General features: G+C 47.0%; 2 protein-coding genes across 8 annotated transcripts in view; one reads left to right on the forward strand and one right to left on the reverse strand.

The window, feature by feature from the left end:
* The first annotated feature begins 2891 nt into the window (after positions 1-2891).
* Positions 2892-10999, forward strand: LOC146338148 (interferon alpha-inducible protein 27-like protein 2B). Of its 3 annotated transcripts, none has more exons than XM_084816000.1 (5): positions 2892-2959; positions 7782-7843; positions 9423-9452; positions 9989-10150; positions 10240-10999. In XM_084816000.1, exons 2-5 carry the CDS (start codon positions 7840-7842, stop codon positions 10323-10325), a joined length of 282 nt encoding a protein of 93 aa, XP_084672126.1. In that variant the 5' UTR covers positions 2892-2959; positions 7782-7839; the 3' UTR covers positions 10326-10999. The 3 variants fall into 3 exon arrangements, with proteins under 3 accessions (XP_084672126.1, XP_084672125.1, XP_084672127.1); XM_084815999.1 differs by lacking the exon at positions 2892-2959 and adding an exon at positions 4465-4507; XM_084816001.1 differs by lacking the exon at positions 2892-2959 and adding an exon at positions 4465-4502 and having other exon boundaries at positions 7781-7843.
* ZMYM4 (zinc finger MYM-type containing 4) overlaps positions 10317-16053 on the reverse strand; it is a 61312-nt gene continuing 55575 nt past the window's right edge. For all 5 annotated transcript variants that reach the window (XM_084815996.1, XM_084815995.1, XM_084815993.1 and 2 more), the window contains exon 29: positions 10317-15616. In XM_084815996.1, the coding sequence (XP_084672122.1) occupies positions 15409-15616 (208 nt within the window). In that variant the 3' untranslated portion in view covers positions 10317-15408. The remainder of the gene's footprint in view (positions 15617-16053) is intronic.

The raw sequence follows: 16053 nt of genomic DNA on the forward strand, positions 1-16053 counted from the left end.
TGTCTGGGTTGGGAGTTGGAGGCACTGCACTGCAGTGGTTCCGCTCCAACTTGGATGGCCAATTCCAGAAGGTGGTGCTGGGGGATTATTGCTCTGTGCCATTAGCAATTACATCATGGGGTTCCACAGGGCCCATGCTGTTTAACATTTACATGAAACCACTGGGAGAGGTTATCCAGAGGTGTGGGCTGAGGTGCCATCAATATGCGGATGACACCCAGCTCTACCTCTCTTTCTCATCAAACCCAGGTGAGGCAGTGGCTGTTCTGAATCAGTGCCTGGGCATGGTAATGGACTGGATGAGGGCCAATAAACTGAAACTCAATCCAGACAAGACGGAGGTACTGTTAGTCGTTGGTTCGTCTGCCCGGCTAGGTGATATTCAACCTGTTCTGGAGGGGGTTGCACTCCCTCTGAAGGATCACGTTCGTAGTTTGGGGGTGTTCTTGGATCCAGAACTGTCACTTGAGGCACAGGTGAACTCAGTGGCATGGAGCACTTTTTATCAGCTTAGGCTGGTATACCAACTATGCCCTTATCTGGACAGAGGTAGCCTAGCTACAGTTATCCATGCTCTGGTAACTTCTCGTCTCATTACTGCAATGCGTTATACTTGCGCTGCCTTTGAAAATGGTCTGGAAACTTCAGCTGGTCCAAAATAGGGCAGCAAGATTGTTAACAGGGACTGGCCAACGAGCTGATACTACGCCAGTACTTTTCTAGCTGCACTGGCTGCCAGTCCATTTCCGAGCCCAATTCAAAGTGCTGGTATTAACATTCAAAGCCCTTAACGGCTTGGGGCCAGGTGATCTGAAGGATCACCTCCTCCCATGTGTGCCTGCCTGGACCTTAAGATCATCCTCAACGGCCCTTCTCCGTGAGCCCCTGCCAAAGGAAGTGAGGCAAGTGGCTACTAGGAGCATGGCTTTTTCTGCTGTGACACCCTGGCTGTGAAATGAGCTCCCTAGAGAGGTTTGCCTGGACATTTTATTCTTTCCAGTGCCAGGTGAAGACCTTTTTATTTTCCCAGGCATTATAGCATTTTAGCTTTCTAGACTTTTAGCTTTGGTGTTTTAAACCTGTATTTTAAATCCCTGTATCGCTGCTAGGTTTTATTCTGGTTGTATTGTTATACTGTGGTTTTAATGTTTTATATATTTTATATTGTTTTATTGTGTGCTCTTTGGTTTTAATTTTTTGTGAACTGCCCAGAGAGCTTCAACTATTGGGAGGTATAAAAATGAAACAAACAAACAAATAAATATTCCTCCCAGTCCCACTTCCTTGCTCTTTCTCTCCCTCTCACCCCTCTCTTTCATACTGTTTCTTGCTCCTCCCAGCTCCCCATGCCCCATATAGCATCTTGAACGCCAGGTGGGGAACAGAGGAGGAAAGGTAGGGAAAATGTTTTCTGTCGTTTGTGGGCTAGGGGCATTTTCCTTTCTTTAAGGGCTGGGGAAAGTGTGTGGGGGTGGGGGTAAGATGAGCAGAGCAATCCTAGGCCTCCTCAGGAGTAATCCCCACTGTTCCATGTAAGCATGCATAGGCTTGCAACCTTTAATAGGTATTTGGTTGTGCTTCTGTGGGGTCAAATGTGCAGATTGGCTTTGGGCTACAGACCCTTCTTCTACTTGTAGTGTTCTTGGGTGAATTACTTGTCTTTTGACTTGCCAGGCCTGCATAGCAGCCATGATGTGACTAGCTACATCCTCCATGGTAGTCATTTTGTGGTGGTGCCCACAACAGTTTCTCAAATTCCCAAATGTGCCCATGGCTCCAAAAAGATGAAACCCCCTGATCTAAAGGGTTGACACACAGAAGAGGGCCGCAACCTGTTCTCTGTCATCCAAGACTGTAGGGACACGAAATAATGAGCTTAAGTTACAGGAAGGCAGATTTCTTTTGAACATCAAGAGAACTTCGTAGTGGTCAGAGCAGTCAGACAATGGAACTAACTGCTGGAGGGGCGGCTGGGCTCTCCGCTGCTGGAGGTATTCAAGCAGAGACTGGACCACCAACTGTCAGGGATGCTTTAAACTGGATTCCTGCATGGAGCAGGGGTTGGACCCATGGCCTAAATGGCCCCTTCCAGCTCTATGAATGGTGTCAGAAAACCAAATGCTTAGCTGAAGCTAAGCAGATGTGGATCCCAGCAAGCTGTAGTTAGGAGACCCCTGGGCCACCCTTGTAAACCACCTGAAGCTTCGTCAAAGACAGAAGGAAAAAGGAAGAAAACCAGGGCTGCCAGATGATAGATTCAGAACCCAAGTCTTTCTCACAGCTGGATCCAGACTTAGTCATAATTACAGTTTACCCACTGCCATCAATGGGACTTAAGTTATGGGACTAAATCTGGATGCAACCCTCAAGCTTTTGTTCCACAGATGTTTGTTTATACTTATTTATTTGGACATTTATATTTTGCCTCTCTGTGACAAAATCAAACTCAAGGCAGCTTCCAATGAAAATACATCAATCACATCAAACTTTAAAAACAAATAAACCTAACCAAACTATACGTAGCAGTAAAACTGTCTATCATGAAAACCATATCAACAGCAACAGGCCAGCAGTGTGATCCTGTCCAGGTCTACTGAGAAGAAAGGCCCAAGGTGTAATGACCTTGAGCTCAGTGTATTACATAACTAGTGTGATGCTTTAGGTAAGTGCCATTTTCTTGACGTAAGGCAGCCACGTACTGCTGAGATGGCATAAGTCATGTACTGCTGATCTAGCATAAGGGAGAGGGAAGGAAGGAGCAGAGAGATAAGTGGAAGACATTGTGTCATAAGAGAATGGAATGTGCGACCGATGCCAACTGTATAATGCCCTTTGTGGGCTGTGAGGCGGGGCCCTCTGGTGTGAGGAACCGCTGCAGCGTGCGCGCCTCTGTTTCCTTGAATAAAAGCATTGCGAGCGCATGAGGTGGTAGTGTGGTCCCTGAAATTCCAGCACAAAGGTAAGGTCCCAGGTAAGCAGGCATGCGAGTGGTGCCTAAAAGTCAGAGCAGAGGCTCAACTAAAGAAGCGTTGGTTGTATGGAGTCCTTTCGATCATCGTCTGTGGGCTAGAATTGCGCCAGACTGACAGAGAGTACGCAGAGTCACGGCAAATATCTAACGGCACGTCTCTTCCTGCATGAACCTGCTCTGACCCTTTGGTCATCTTCAGGAGCCCTCCTCTGGCTGCCCCTGCCAAAGGAAGCTAGGTGGGGCGGCTACAAGAGAGAGGGCCTTCTCAACAGTGGCACCCCACTTGTGGAATTCCCCAAAGAGGTTCGCCTGGCACCTACGTTGTTGTCTTTTTAGCACCAGGCAAAGAGCTTCTTTTTTTCTTTTCTCCAGGGCACTTTAGGGACCTCGTTCTGAGTTGTTACGGCTGTTCCATCGATTCCGGTGCTGTTGGTTGCTGTGCTTTGCATTGTATTTTATTCCTTTAAACATTTGTATTTTCTATTTTTAACTGTGTTGTAAAATGGCATTTTAGCTTTTTTAAAGTAGTTATCAGGCAGATTAGACCTGTATTAAATAAATAAATAAATTTTAGAAGAGAGAAACGAAACTGAGGTCGGGCGTCACCGTTTCTTGCCTTTCCATATACTGTAGTAGCAATGTAGAGGGTCAGACTAAGTAGCCTCATGCCTCATGTTTTTGCTGAGCTCCTTCTCCCTCGAATACATTTTGCAAGCTAAAGAGACGCAGGAATTTCTTATCTTGTCAACAGGGCTAAAGTCAGAGTTACCATGTTCTCTGCTTATCATGCCCTATAACCCATTTCCTGGACTATAAACAATGGTGCTAGAAGAGAAAATGCTGAATACTGCAAGACCACACAGAGGGGGGGCGGAGGAGCTTTTTCATATGTGTCATAATGTCTATAAAAACAATTTGCTGATGTACCTCAGGGCTTTTGGCACTTTGGAAGTGATTCCAGCCATAAAGCCCGCGCGTTAATAAAGAACTATTTTTCCTTCTCTCCGTGGTCTCTCTGACTCTTATTTCTGCAACTATCTATCTATCTATCTATCTATCTATCTATCTCCATATATATATATATCCATACATATATATATCCATATATATCCATACATATATATATCCATATATATCCATATATATATATATCCATATCTATCTATATATATATATCTGTCTGTCTGTCTGTCTGTGTCTGTGTCTCTGTCTGTCTCTCTCTCTCTCTCTCATGTACGTATATAGGGAAAGGCAAGAAAAGGTGACGCCCGACCTCAGTTTCGTTTCTCCCTTCCGCCGCGCCGCCGCGGGGAAGCGAGAGCGACCGCGACCGCGGCCCTTGACGCGGCCCAGCCGCAGCCGGGGGCGTCTGCCCGCTCCCCGTCCATTGGCGGAGGCGGCTGCCCGTTACGCGCTCCTCCCGCCCTCCTTCCAGGTCTTCACAAACCACGCCCCCCTCCTGCCTAAAACAAAGATCGCCTCTGGCCAGCTGCGGGTCGGTCGCTGCTTGCAGAAGAGAAACCCAGAGCCCGGAAAGTAAGGGGGGGGGGCGCGCGCATTTGGCAAACGGGGTGGCTTGCTGCCCCTTCTTTCCAGCCCCCCACCTGGCCCCAGGTTCCTTTGTTTCCACGGGGCTGTCCGGGATGGGGATGGGGATGGGGATGGGGGCGGCGGCGGGGGCGGCGGCGGGGCTTGGAAGCCAGACTTGAGCTGGAGGCGATTGTTCGCCTGTAAGAGAAGGGCAAGCGGCGTTGCTTCCCATCTCTCGTTACCCCGGAAGCCAGCTTTCTGTAGCCTGGTTCCCTCTAGGTGGGTTGGGTTGCAACACCCATCATTCCGAGCCAGCGGTGCTGTTTTGGGAATGATGGGCATTGCAGGCTGACACATCTGGAGGGCGCCCAGTTGGGGGAGGGTGCTGTGAGAGGTGAGGTGGTGGCAGAGCAGCCCTGAGCCACTTTTAGGGCCAAACATCTGGAGGGCCACAGCGCCCATCATCTGCAGCCGTTGGCTATGTTGGCTACGGATGATGGGTGTTGTGGCCCTCCCGGTGTTTTCCCCTACAACAACCATCAGCCCTCATCATTGGGGTTTTTTTTTATGAGAATTGTAGCCTAAAACATCTGGGTGGCCAGAAGTTGCCCAGCTGTGTGGTGGAGGAACTGTCTTCCTTGCCCGTTGCTCTCTTCCCTATCCCCCCATCTTGTCTTCAGTGGTGTAGCTCTGGGGGTCCCCGGTCAGCAGCCAAAGGGCACAAGGTGATGAGGGCAGCAGAAGCAAACTCCATTTTATTCCTGTAATCATGATGGTGCCATGATTTGAGGGAGTTTAAAATGCAGAACTACACAGGCTCAGACTGATTTTTTTAAAAATCTGCGTAGGCAAAGGTTTTGTTGTTACTGTTCTCTAACGGATGAGGAGTGTAGAAGGAGCTATGAAGCATGGAGTGTTGGTTGGAGGGTGAGGACAAATATTGATTGTGTGGTTCACAACTGAAACAATACACACAGCCATCTGAAAGGCCCCCCACCCCCCGTAAGACTATTGCATCCAGGGTCTAAAATGACTTAGCTGCACTACTGCTTGTCCTGCCTACTGGCTGAAATCTGGACCTGAAGGCAAACTGAGCATTTATGGTTCTGGAACAACCCATTTTGCTTAGTCAAATGATTGGCACTCAGAACCTTTGAACAGCTGGTTTGATCGATTGTTTTCTGTGTTTCATGTTGGTGGGGTGTCTCTTCTCTTTGGATTTTAGCTTGATCTTGGCCAAAAGGCCAAGAAGCAAATGTTAACATTGGCAACTGCTGTTTAAAGGCAAGCCTCTCCTAGCGCTGCATACACATACAGTATCTACCAGCTTACAGCCAGGTGGTTTCTGTGATGGTTCCCCCATAAAGGGGGTTGGGGGGACTTGCAGTTTAGCAGCAGCAGCTGGAGATGAGCGGGGGCAGGGGGGTGTCTTCTAGATGTCCTCATCTTCTGCTTGTAACCCTCTGGTGTGGTGTTTTCCCACTGCTTTGTCTGGATACCTCCACACAAGGGGGTCCTAGCGCTAATAGAAGGTGTTGTGTGGTTCCTCCAAGTTTTCTTCCTTAACGGATTTTCCACCGCAAGAAAAAAAGATGGAAGAAGCGGTGGGAAAACATGGGTTATGAGTGGAAGACCATGGCAGCTGGACTCCTGCTAAAATTCTGCGAATGAGGCAGGGCTATTGCATGAGAAAAGCTTCATCTGGAAGCACCCTCTTTTTTTTCTTCCCACAGTAAATCCATTCAGTAGGGAAAGACAGAATAGGTGCCTAGCGCCTTTTGATTGGTAGTGCTAGGAGCAGTCCGCCATCTTTATTCATGAGGTGGAAAATATGTTGAAGAAGTTGGAAGAGCTAAACAATGCCTTCTGGCTGTTAGCAGCAAGACCAAGAACTACCACACAATTAAGTAAATAATTGGAATCTTAATTATGGCTTTGATCCTAAAAATGCATAGTTGTCTGTAAACCCTATTGGAGTCAGTGTTGCTGACTTGTAAGTAAACACGTTGAGGAACAAAGGGTTGGATGCAAACTAAGTCATACGTAGAGCAGACCCATTAAAACTGATGGGACTTTAGTCATGCACAGAGCACATGGTAGAAACTGCTTCCCGTGCGTATATTCTGAGTAAAGGTAAAGGTGTCCCCAACCAGTCGTGTCCGACTCTAGGGTGCGGTGCTCATCCCCGTTTCTAAGCCGAAGAGCCAGCGCTGTCCGAAGACGCTTCCGTGGTCATGTGGCCGGCATGACTGAACACCGAGGTGCACGGAACGCTGTTGCCTTTCCCACCGAGGCGGTGCCTATTTATCTACTTGCAATTTCTTGCTTTCGAACTGCTAGGTTGGCAGGAGCTGGGACTGAAGACGGGAGCTCACTCCGTCACGCGGCACTCGGATCTCGAACTGCTGTCCTGCCGACCTTCCGGTCTGCAGTTCAGCATCTTAACCACTAAGCCACCAAGCCACCGCAGCCCCTAATATTCTGAGTAGGGACAGATATTTCCAGGAATATCCTAAAAAATGGATGTTGCCTCCAGAGTTGAGAGCCCCCAAACAGCCACCTTGGAAGCTGTGAAGGATAAGTGGAGTATGGGAACAGGAAAACCTCAGGCTTTCAAATGTCATAATCAAGGATCCCTTTCTACATCCATTGAGCGTGGAACCCCTGGAAACGCATCCTCGACCCTTCCCTGCAGATGCGCTTTGTACAGCAAGCTGACCTCATTCCCCCCTAGAAGCCTCCTCCAAGTCATGCTTTGGAAAGTGCCATTATGCAATTGCCAACACTAGGAGGTGTAGTTGGAAGAGTGAGCTCTGGATGCAGCGAGTGGCTGTGCCTGGAATGTTAAGCCAATCCGTTGTAAATAAAGCTCGAGTTTCTTGTATCTATACACAGGTCACTGAAGTTAGAGGTGGCCATCTCTCCATTTGTCATTTGCTCATCCTTCCCTGGAAATCCCGCAGAGAAAACTTGGGTTATTTCCTGGAGTTCTGTTCTGGCACGTGCATGTGCCAAGTGCCAATGATCAATGAACCAATGACCTAGGGAGGCGGTGGGCTCTCCCACACTGGAGGCATTCAAGATGAGGCTGGACAGCCATCTGTCAGGGATGCTCTGACCTGGATTCCTGCGTTGAGCAGGGGGTTGGACTCGATGGACCCCTTCCAACCCTACTATTCTATGATTCTATGTGGACATGATGGTGCCTTGTGCATGTGCATTGCTGCATGTCCCTTGGGAGCTGTAGCCTGCTTTATAAAATGAATTATTATATATGCAGGACTGCACACACGAGGCGAAAAAGGAGACCACGAAGGTGACAGAGTGAAAAGTGAATCATGGGTGAGTTCTTTTTCTGTCTTTTCCCCCCTGCCCCCACATCTCGTTGTGGGGACTTTGCTGCTTTCCCCTGCAGTTCACATCCTTTTATACTGTGGGTTGGGTCAAGGATAGTTTGTTAGTTATCCCCCACTCCCCACCAAAATCACTGTGATATTTATGATTTGTTTATATTGCACGGGGATCATGGTCCTTCAGGGAGGTCCCCCCCCCCCCCGATGTGTGCATTCATTTCTTTCTCTACCACTTCCCTACCCACTGTGGGTTAGGTACTTCAGTGCAGCCTGCTGTTCCCAGGCCCCTTAAGGGGCAGGTTTGCATCCAACAGCAGTATGAAATTGTGACTCTACCCAGCACTGCTTGGCCAATGTATTTACAGTAGCAGCCCTCAGCTTTGGTGCGAATGGGGGTGTTGGGGCCCATACCAGCTTCTCCCACAGATGGGCGGGACAGGGATGCCTACCTGCCCCCAAAGCATCAGCTGCTAGAGAGAATTCCAGTCCCCAACCAGTACGTAGGAAGCCGTCTCGTACCAAGTCAGAGCACCGCTCAGTATTGTCTTCTGGACTGAGCAGCACCTCTCCAAGTTCTAGGCAGGAATCTTCCCCAAGCTTACCTAGAGATTCCAGGTACGGGAAGTTGTATGTTCTGCATGCAAAACGTGCGCTCTACCATTTGCCTAGACTGACAGGTCCATTGTCAGAATCAGGTTATTCGAAGTGGTAACCACAAAATGTGATTATGGCAGCAATGAACTGAGACACAGACTCTCTTTCTCTCTCTCAGCAAGGACAGTACTAGAAATAGGATATTTGCACCACCAAAAGTTGGTGTTGGGAGCTAAGAAATGCTTGGAACTGGATAGTCTCTTAGCAGCTCCTGAACAACTTAAGTCTGTAGAACTATGCAAAAGTTTTGGCCCCCTGGTTTCTTGCTTAAGCTTCTGGACTTCTTGATCAAGAAGAACGTGTGGTATCTTGTGGGCACCCTCTGAAGCCTCAAAAATCCAAGGTAGCCTGAGATGGATCTTCCAGTAACTATGGGGCTCAATTTTTTTTTACAACTCTAAATGGTCCCAGTCTCGATCACCCATGCCTCCTTCCACTTGAACCTCACAAATGATGGGGGACATCTTGCCCTTTTTCCATTTGGTGGACAAAATTTGCAACATCCAGTCATTTCCAAGGTGGACTCATCTGAATTTCCTGCCATTAGACAGAGCTGCCATATACAGTAACTCTGCTTGTTTTGGGCTTGCTGCCTTGTGGAAATGCAGAAAGGGTCACTCTTACTCCCGAGAGTGCTTTTAAAAAGTAAACCATTTTGCACAGGGGTGGGCAACGTGTGGCCCTCCAGATTTTGTGGAACTGCAACTCCCATCAGCCTTAGCCAGCACAGCCAGTAGCAAAGGGTGATGGCAGTTGCAGTCCAACACCTAGAGGGGTACAAGTTGCCAACCCCTGGCTTTTGAGGGTCAGAGCAATAGCTTCCACATTTCCCTTGGGGTCATAGCTGTGTCGGACCTGCTAGGACTTTTGCTATTTGGAACGTCTTATTAACACAGAGTTCTCTCTTCTGTTAGACACCATAATTGGAGCTGCAGTTGGCTTGGGTAAGTTGCTCATTCCTGCCTCTAAATGGTCTAGGAATTCACGTAGTCATATCATTGTTAATGAGATTACCAACTGGACAGTTCCTGGATTTTTATGGCCTTCATGAATTTGTGTGCAGAGAGATACTCCAGGACAAGCGAGACTTGGCAAGCTGACCTCCCCTGGCAGTCCAGATTGCAACCAAGGGTAGCACTGCCATAACTCAGAGGATTGCCCTGTGCAACCAGCCATTTTAAGGAGGTTCGGGGTCTTAGCACATACTGCTTAGAGGCAAGAAGGGAGTCGAAGCTAGGCCCAACTAATGTTCCAGCAGTAGTAGGAATGTTTGAGATGAGACGTGAGATGTTGCTCAGCAGCATGTGAGGAGTGCATGATGCAGGCTTGTAAAACGACTGGTAGGAACAGTCTCCAGGTGAGCAGGAGTTTGCCAAAAGGGCTTTAGGCTACAAAGTAATAGTACAGCTATGAACTTTGGACTTTCCCCCCAAGATTGCCATATCAGCATGCAGCTAAGTTTGCTGTTCCTGTTTTGCAGGGGTTGCTGTGGTTGGTATCCCTGCAGCAGCTGGAGCCCTGGGTTTCACTGCAGCTGGAATTGCTGCTGGATCAGTGGCTGCCAAGATGATGTCAGCAGCTGCCATTGCCGGTGGTGGAGGAGTGACGGCCGGGGGTGTTGTTGCCACAATGCAGTCAATCGGTATGTCTCCCGCTCCTGGAGAGCCAATCATATCATGGATGCAGACTTGCATCTCAGTAACAGTCTCCTCTCACCTCTTTTCATCCCAGGTGCTGCAGGGGTGTCAGCTACAGCAACAGGTGCTGTGACAGCTGGAGGAGCACTGCTAGGTGCTGCGGCTGACCTCTTGAAGTGAAAGATCAAGGCAGCGTTTTGTTTCAGTTTCAAGAGGAGCTGGACACTTCCATGTTTTCCCACTAAGCTAAGAGAATAAAAGAAAGTTGTGCTCTTCTCCGTTGACAGTAGATGCCCTCCAGATGTTCTGGGCCACAGCTCCCATCCACATGGCTAATGGTCAGGGGTTATGGGAGTTGTAGACTGAAACAGCTGGAGGGCCATAAGCTGCCCCCTTCTGTTTTAAGTACATCCAGTTACAACATGAACATGTATAGCAAATACTATACAGCAGAGGCAGGCTGGCCACAAAGCACTCGGCTAGGGAAACCGTCTGCTTATCCCATGTAACAGCTATATCCTGAACCACTGCTCTTCCCAACAAGCAGAATAAACACTATATTGTTTACACTGGTATACAAGTCACTAGCTAGATGGTCATAGTGACATGCACCCTGTCCTCATGGGTATAATAAATTACAAAAGCCACGACGAGCTGTGGTGTGTTGACTGGATCCAGTCATATGTCCCTGGACACCACTGTAAAATCATCCCTACACTGATTTGTTTTGTCATCATATTGTAAGCATTACACCCGCTATAAGAATCACCTTGAATGCTAAGCAGTCGTATTGCTTCTCTACCTACAGGATTTATTGTAACTTGTTTCAATAAAGCATTAGTCTTACCAGTTGATCAGGTTTTCCATGAGCCTATCATATTCCTATGCCTTGACTAGGTCTTTATCTCCCCTCTACTCTTCCCCCTCTCCACTGTATATGTCCAGAAATCAACATATTTGCTGAGCATTAATGGCAGCAACATTAGCTGTTAATGAGAAAAGGGCTTGGTGACCTTTTGCACCCAAAATGTACAGTACATAATATCCAGCAATGAGAAATCCACCCTACCGGCTCTTTTATCTCCTCCCTCCCGTCTCCACCCATAACAAGCAATTTAAGTTATTTTCAAAAGGATGTGTTCATGGGAACTTCTCTTGCTGTCAGCTCAGTAGCTTGGCACCAGTATGGGAGGAGTTCTGCCCTCTCCAAATAAGACAGGGTTTGGTAATGTTGACCTTCATGATAGCAGCACCTGTGATCAACTGAACCAGGAGTGGGCAACTTTTGGGAACATACTCTTGCCTGTGCCATGCTGCTGATATCCAGCAGCATCGAGGAAATCTAGACTAGGCGCAATTCTGGAGGTGCAATTCCTCCAGAACCGTTTCTGAGCATCCTGGCATTCGATAGCAGCCTAGTCTAAAAGCCCACAGTACAGCTTGCCAGAGTTTTGCTTTAAAATAACCTCCTTGCGCCTCCAATACATTTCAGTGCTGTTGCACTCATGTCCTGCTTGTGGGTTTCCCATGGGCAGCTGGTTGGCCACTGTGTGAACAGAATGCTGGACGAGATGGACCCTTGGTCTGATCCAGCACAGCTCTTATGTTCTCAGCGACAAACTGCCCAAGACTATTTTTCCTCACTGATGCTGCACCACCAAATTTCAGCAGCAAATTGATGGCATAGCAGGGGCAATGGATAAGTTGCAAAAATGGCCAGGGAGGGCTGCATGTTGCCCACCATGGAATGAAACCAAATGCAGCTTCCCAGCCATGTATGTTTGGTCTGCCTGCAGTGTGTTTTGCTACAAAAAGATAAATAAAAATAGGGCTATCCTCCCCCATGGGTGTGTCTACCAATGGTCACTAGACATGATGGCTGACAAGAGCCTCCATGGGCAGTTGCACTATAGCTGCCTCCTACAGCCTAGTGCCCTCCAACTGTTTGAGAGTAGAACTCCCATCATCCCTAAGGTGCTGGGAACTGAGATCCAGCACATTTGGAGGGCACCAGGTAGGGGAAGGCTGGCCTAGGCTTTGCTGGTGAGTGGCTCTTGGCAGCACAGAAGAAGCTGGATCCCCCACAGAACAATCTCTACCTTGGGCACTACCTGAGTAGGGCAGCCTCAGGAGTGCCACTGCCCAGCCATTCTATGTCCCTGCCACGCTGCCGGGAATCTTCTACTTGGTGTGGCTGGGGGATACTGGGCTTTGTACTCCAACAAAAAATGAGGATGAAAAAGACAGCTGTAAAAGCCAAACAACAGCAGCACAGCTGCAAGGTTGGATATCCAATAGATTTGTATGCCGACACTTTGAGAGATTTCTCTTCATCAAGGGTGGGGACCCTTTTCAAAGCTTCCAAATGATATTCGGAACTCTTTGCTTATGGGCTTCCCAATGGTGAGTTAGAAGGAAGAGCTCTGGAGTACCATTTCGAAGCCTTGAAGAATTTAATGACACCTGAGAGAAGCCTCTCGAAACATCAGCCCACAAATATATTGGAAATTAAACATTGCAGCTGTCTGTTTTTGTTTTGTGAGTTGAAAGGCTACACCACAGCTTTGGATATTGTGGGCTGGACCCCAAGAGGAAAGGGTGATTGTCCCCATGTGGTGGTTGTGAGGTTACCTGAAGCTTCTGGCTGGATGGAGCAGGAGCGCGCACTTCATAAGGAGAAGGTCCACTATCCCACTGCTCTAAAAAAGGATCCTGCCCATGCAGAGGAGTCCTATTCTTACCCTGGCACCTTTGGTTAAACCCCCCCATCCCCAGCGCACAAAACAAGAATTCCTCCTGGGTGCTTCGGAGGCAGAAAGAAAACTTGAACTCATCCATCATATACAAATATACTGTTTTTATTCTAAGGGAATTTTTCGGTTAACTTCTATCAAGGGAAAAATCTGGGGAAATATGTTTTTTCTTAAGAAATCAAAGATGGTTTAGATATTTCCCTTGCTGCTTATTATTCCCTGAAGGAAATAAAATTCACACAATTTCTAAGGGGAAAAACAAACAAAACAGTTTCTGACAGACATAAATAGCTGCACTTCTGAGGACTTCCCACCTACTGTGGGCTTCTCAATTACAGATTAGTAGGAGGACGCTGGGCAGACTTACATGCAACCAAGACACCACTTAATTTTTTTTCTTTACAGAGCCATACAGTAAATGGATTGTGTCTGTTAAGAAACCAAAAAAGCTCAATATTTAAAAAAAATGTGAGGGAGTTTATTATTTTTTTTAAGTTCCAGAAAAACGTATTTGCTGTCGAAACCCATAACAGTGTATCTGCTATTCAACTACTTATTCATACAGCTACAGCAGGGAGGGAGGGGAAGAGAGAATTGGGGGGAAATTAGCATTTTAAAACACCTAGAAAAATTCATGTACTTCAAACTGGGCAATTTACTGGAAAGGTCATAGCCCAGTAACAACTTTTCCTCCCCTCTGCTTTCTAATTTTTACCTCAGGATATAAAATGAAATGTGGGATCTCTCTCTGATCAGCAATGACAAATGTGGGTGGGGGGAAAGGAAATTAGATTGTACAGAAAAGTGGGGGTAGGTGCTTTAAAACAAACGTATTTCACACAATTTTCTGTATTTCAAAAATACACCAGTGAACTCCATTACAGGCAGGGGACGGACGATCAAGTACACAACAGCAAAAATGAGAGACTACTTTCTGATTTTATTGTTGTTACCTTCCTTACTGTTAAAAAGAATACCACAAACACACACACACACACACACACACAAGGAGGTTTTGTTCAGCACTGGAGAGATCAACCAGCGGGTTTAAAAAAGAAAAGAAGCCAGAACTCAGCTTTAGAAATTTGGTGACTGGACAAAACGGCCAATAAAAAGATACAATTTTTCTGCTTTTAAAAATAGTTTGGATTTCCAAAGTAAGCTGCAAGACTGAGAAAAAGTCTTAAATTTGAGGGGCATGGTGAAATGGGTTTGACCTAGTTAGGGATAAGCACCCTGCATTTTGGATAAAGTAGAAGGAGGATCCATTTGGGGGGGGAGATACAGGCAACAGGCAAGCCACCCAAACTTCTCTTTCAAATTTGGACCTTATTTTTACATGACTATTTGAATGGAAGTGGCAAAGTAAATAGACAGACAAATAATCCTACTCAAGCATTATGATGTAGTTGGGCTTAAAAAAAAAAAGTGGGAAAATTAAAAACAATCATTTTTGTAAGGCCCCCAAAGGCCCATCCCTCCAGAACGTATAAAAAACAAGAGTTACAGTAGGGAGATGGAGGTGGAGGGGAAGCTGCCACTGAGACAGGTTTAAGAAAAAAAACAGAAGAGTGGGGATGGAGGTGCAATTCCTCCAGAACCGTTTCTGAGCATCCTGGCATTCGATAGCAGCCTAGTGGCTTGGGCAGGAGAAAGGGGCAATTCTGTTCCAAACCCTGTTTGTCTGAGTTGGGAGTGCACGCGTGTGCGTGTCCACGAACACTCTGGAATTACTTGTCTCGTCATAAAGCATTTGTGAGGAGTCTGGGCTTACTCTGCTGCCCAGTGAGGGAAGCAACAGAGTCAGTGTTTCAAAGGAGAGGAAGTTTCACAGCGCCCCACCAGGCTTTCCTGTCCGATGGCGGAGTCCTTTGCCCCAACGTGTGGTGGAATCGGACTTATCAAACGTCCAATCCAAGTTTTAAAAAAAAATTATAAAAGGGCCAAGGGAGGGGAACAGGTGTGTATGTTACAGATGGCGTTTCCACTTGTTTCCACCTTACTACGCTCTGCTTTGCATCCTATGGCAAGTGTTAGGAAACCCCACGTATCTGTGGGCAGCAGCTACATTGCAAAAGCACCCAGGGGTTTAATCTAGCTTTCTTGGCTTCCATGGTTAGGAGGGAAAAATATACGCAACAGGTTTCCTTTCAAGAAAAAACAACAACAGTCCATAATTGGTCTTTATCCCACTACAAGCACCACTTTGGGGTGGGGGTAGAGAAACAGGTCTCAAGTTCATTCTGAGAGAGTGTTTTCGGGATCCATCGCAGCCACCGAGCCCTCCATTTTCCTGCAGCTTCTGTCATTTTGCGTCCTTCAATTCTCATTTTGCAATCTGTTGCAGCGCACGCTGTGCCTTCCGAGGGTTTGTGTGACACAAAAGAGAAGATTTTCCAAAGGCTGGATGCATTCACAGTTTGGTGCTTTTGCAAGGTGTATTGGAAAGGGAAGGAAACAAACAAAAAAACAAAAACAAAAAAAAGAGATAACACCCCCTTTGCCCAACTTTAGTCTGAAAGCTCAGGATCAGAGTCTTCCGGTTTGACTTTGGCAAGTTCTTCGTGCACCTCCCTTACCATAAGGATACGCGTTAACATGATGTCCAAAGTCCCAGGATCTATTGGCATAGTGGAATACCACATGGGGCTATTGGGGACGCACGAACGCTCCGGCTGGAGGTAAAAGACGTCACTTCTCTGCTTCACACTTTCGGAACTGTTTGTGGGAACAAATAGGGGCTTATGTAAGGCACCAGTGTTAAGACAGCTCACAAGAATACAGATTAAAGGAAGTATTTTGGATGTTAACCTAGGCAACAGAGTACTCAGTGTGAGAACTGCTAGCAGAGCAAGAAGGTCAAGAACAGGAAGAGATGCAAGAATGAGAGGGTAGCCAATGACATTAGCAAGTGAATAAAGTAACCATTTCTTCCTCTTCCCACAGCTGACCCAGCAATTCCTTCCATAGTAATAGCATTTGCATTGTGTTTTGGAGTTCCTAAAGTGTTTCCTATACTTTAGAAAACCTTTCAACAAGCCTGCAGTGTTAAGACCTCTTCATATGAAATGTTCGTTGTGCATACATTCAGTGTGCAGACATGTGTTTACTTGAATGCTCGTTGGGTGATTTTCACTGTTCAGTGTATTTGCGCC

Source organism: Heloderma suspectum, chromosome 10 (assembly GCF_057233095.1).
Source record: "Heloderma suspectum isolate Gila_16-S chromosome 10, 16-S_ref, whole genome shotgun sequence".
Classification (NCBI taxonomy): Eukaryota; Metazoa; Chordata; class Lepidosauria; order Squamata; family Helodermatidae; genus Heloderma; species Heloderma suspectum.

Coding starts and splice junctions, on each gene's coding strand:
- LOC146338148 (XM_084816000.1), top strand. Junction 9,453..9,988: donor TGGAGCTGCAGTTGGCTTGG/GTAAGTTGCTCA, acceptor CCTGTTTTGCAG/GGGTTGCTGTGGTTGGTATC. Junction 10,151..10,239: donor TGCCACAATGCAGTCAATCG/GTATGTCTCCCG, acceptor TTTTCATCCCAG/GTGCTGCAGGGGTGTCAGCT.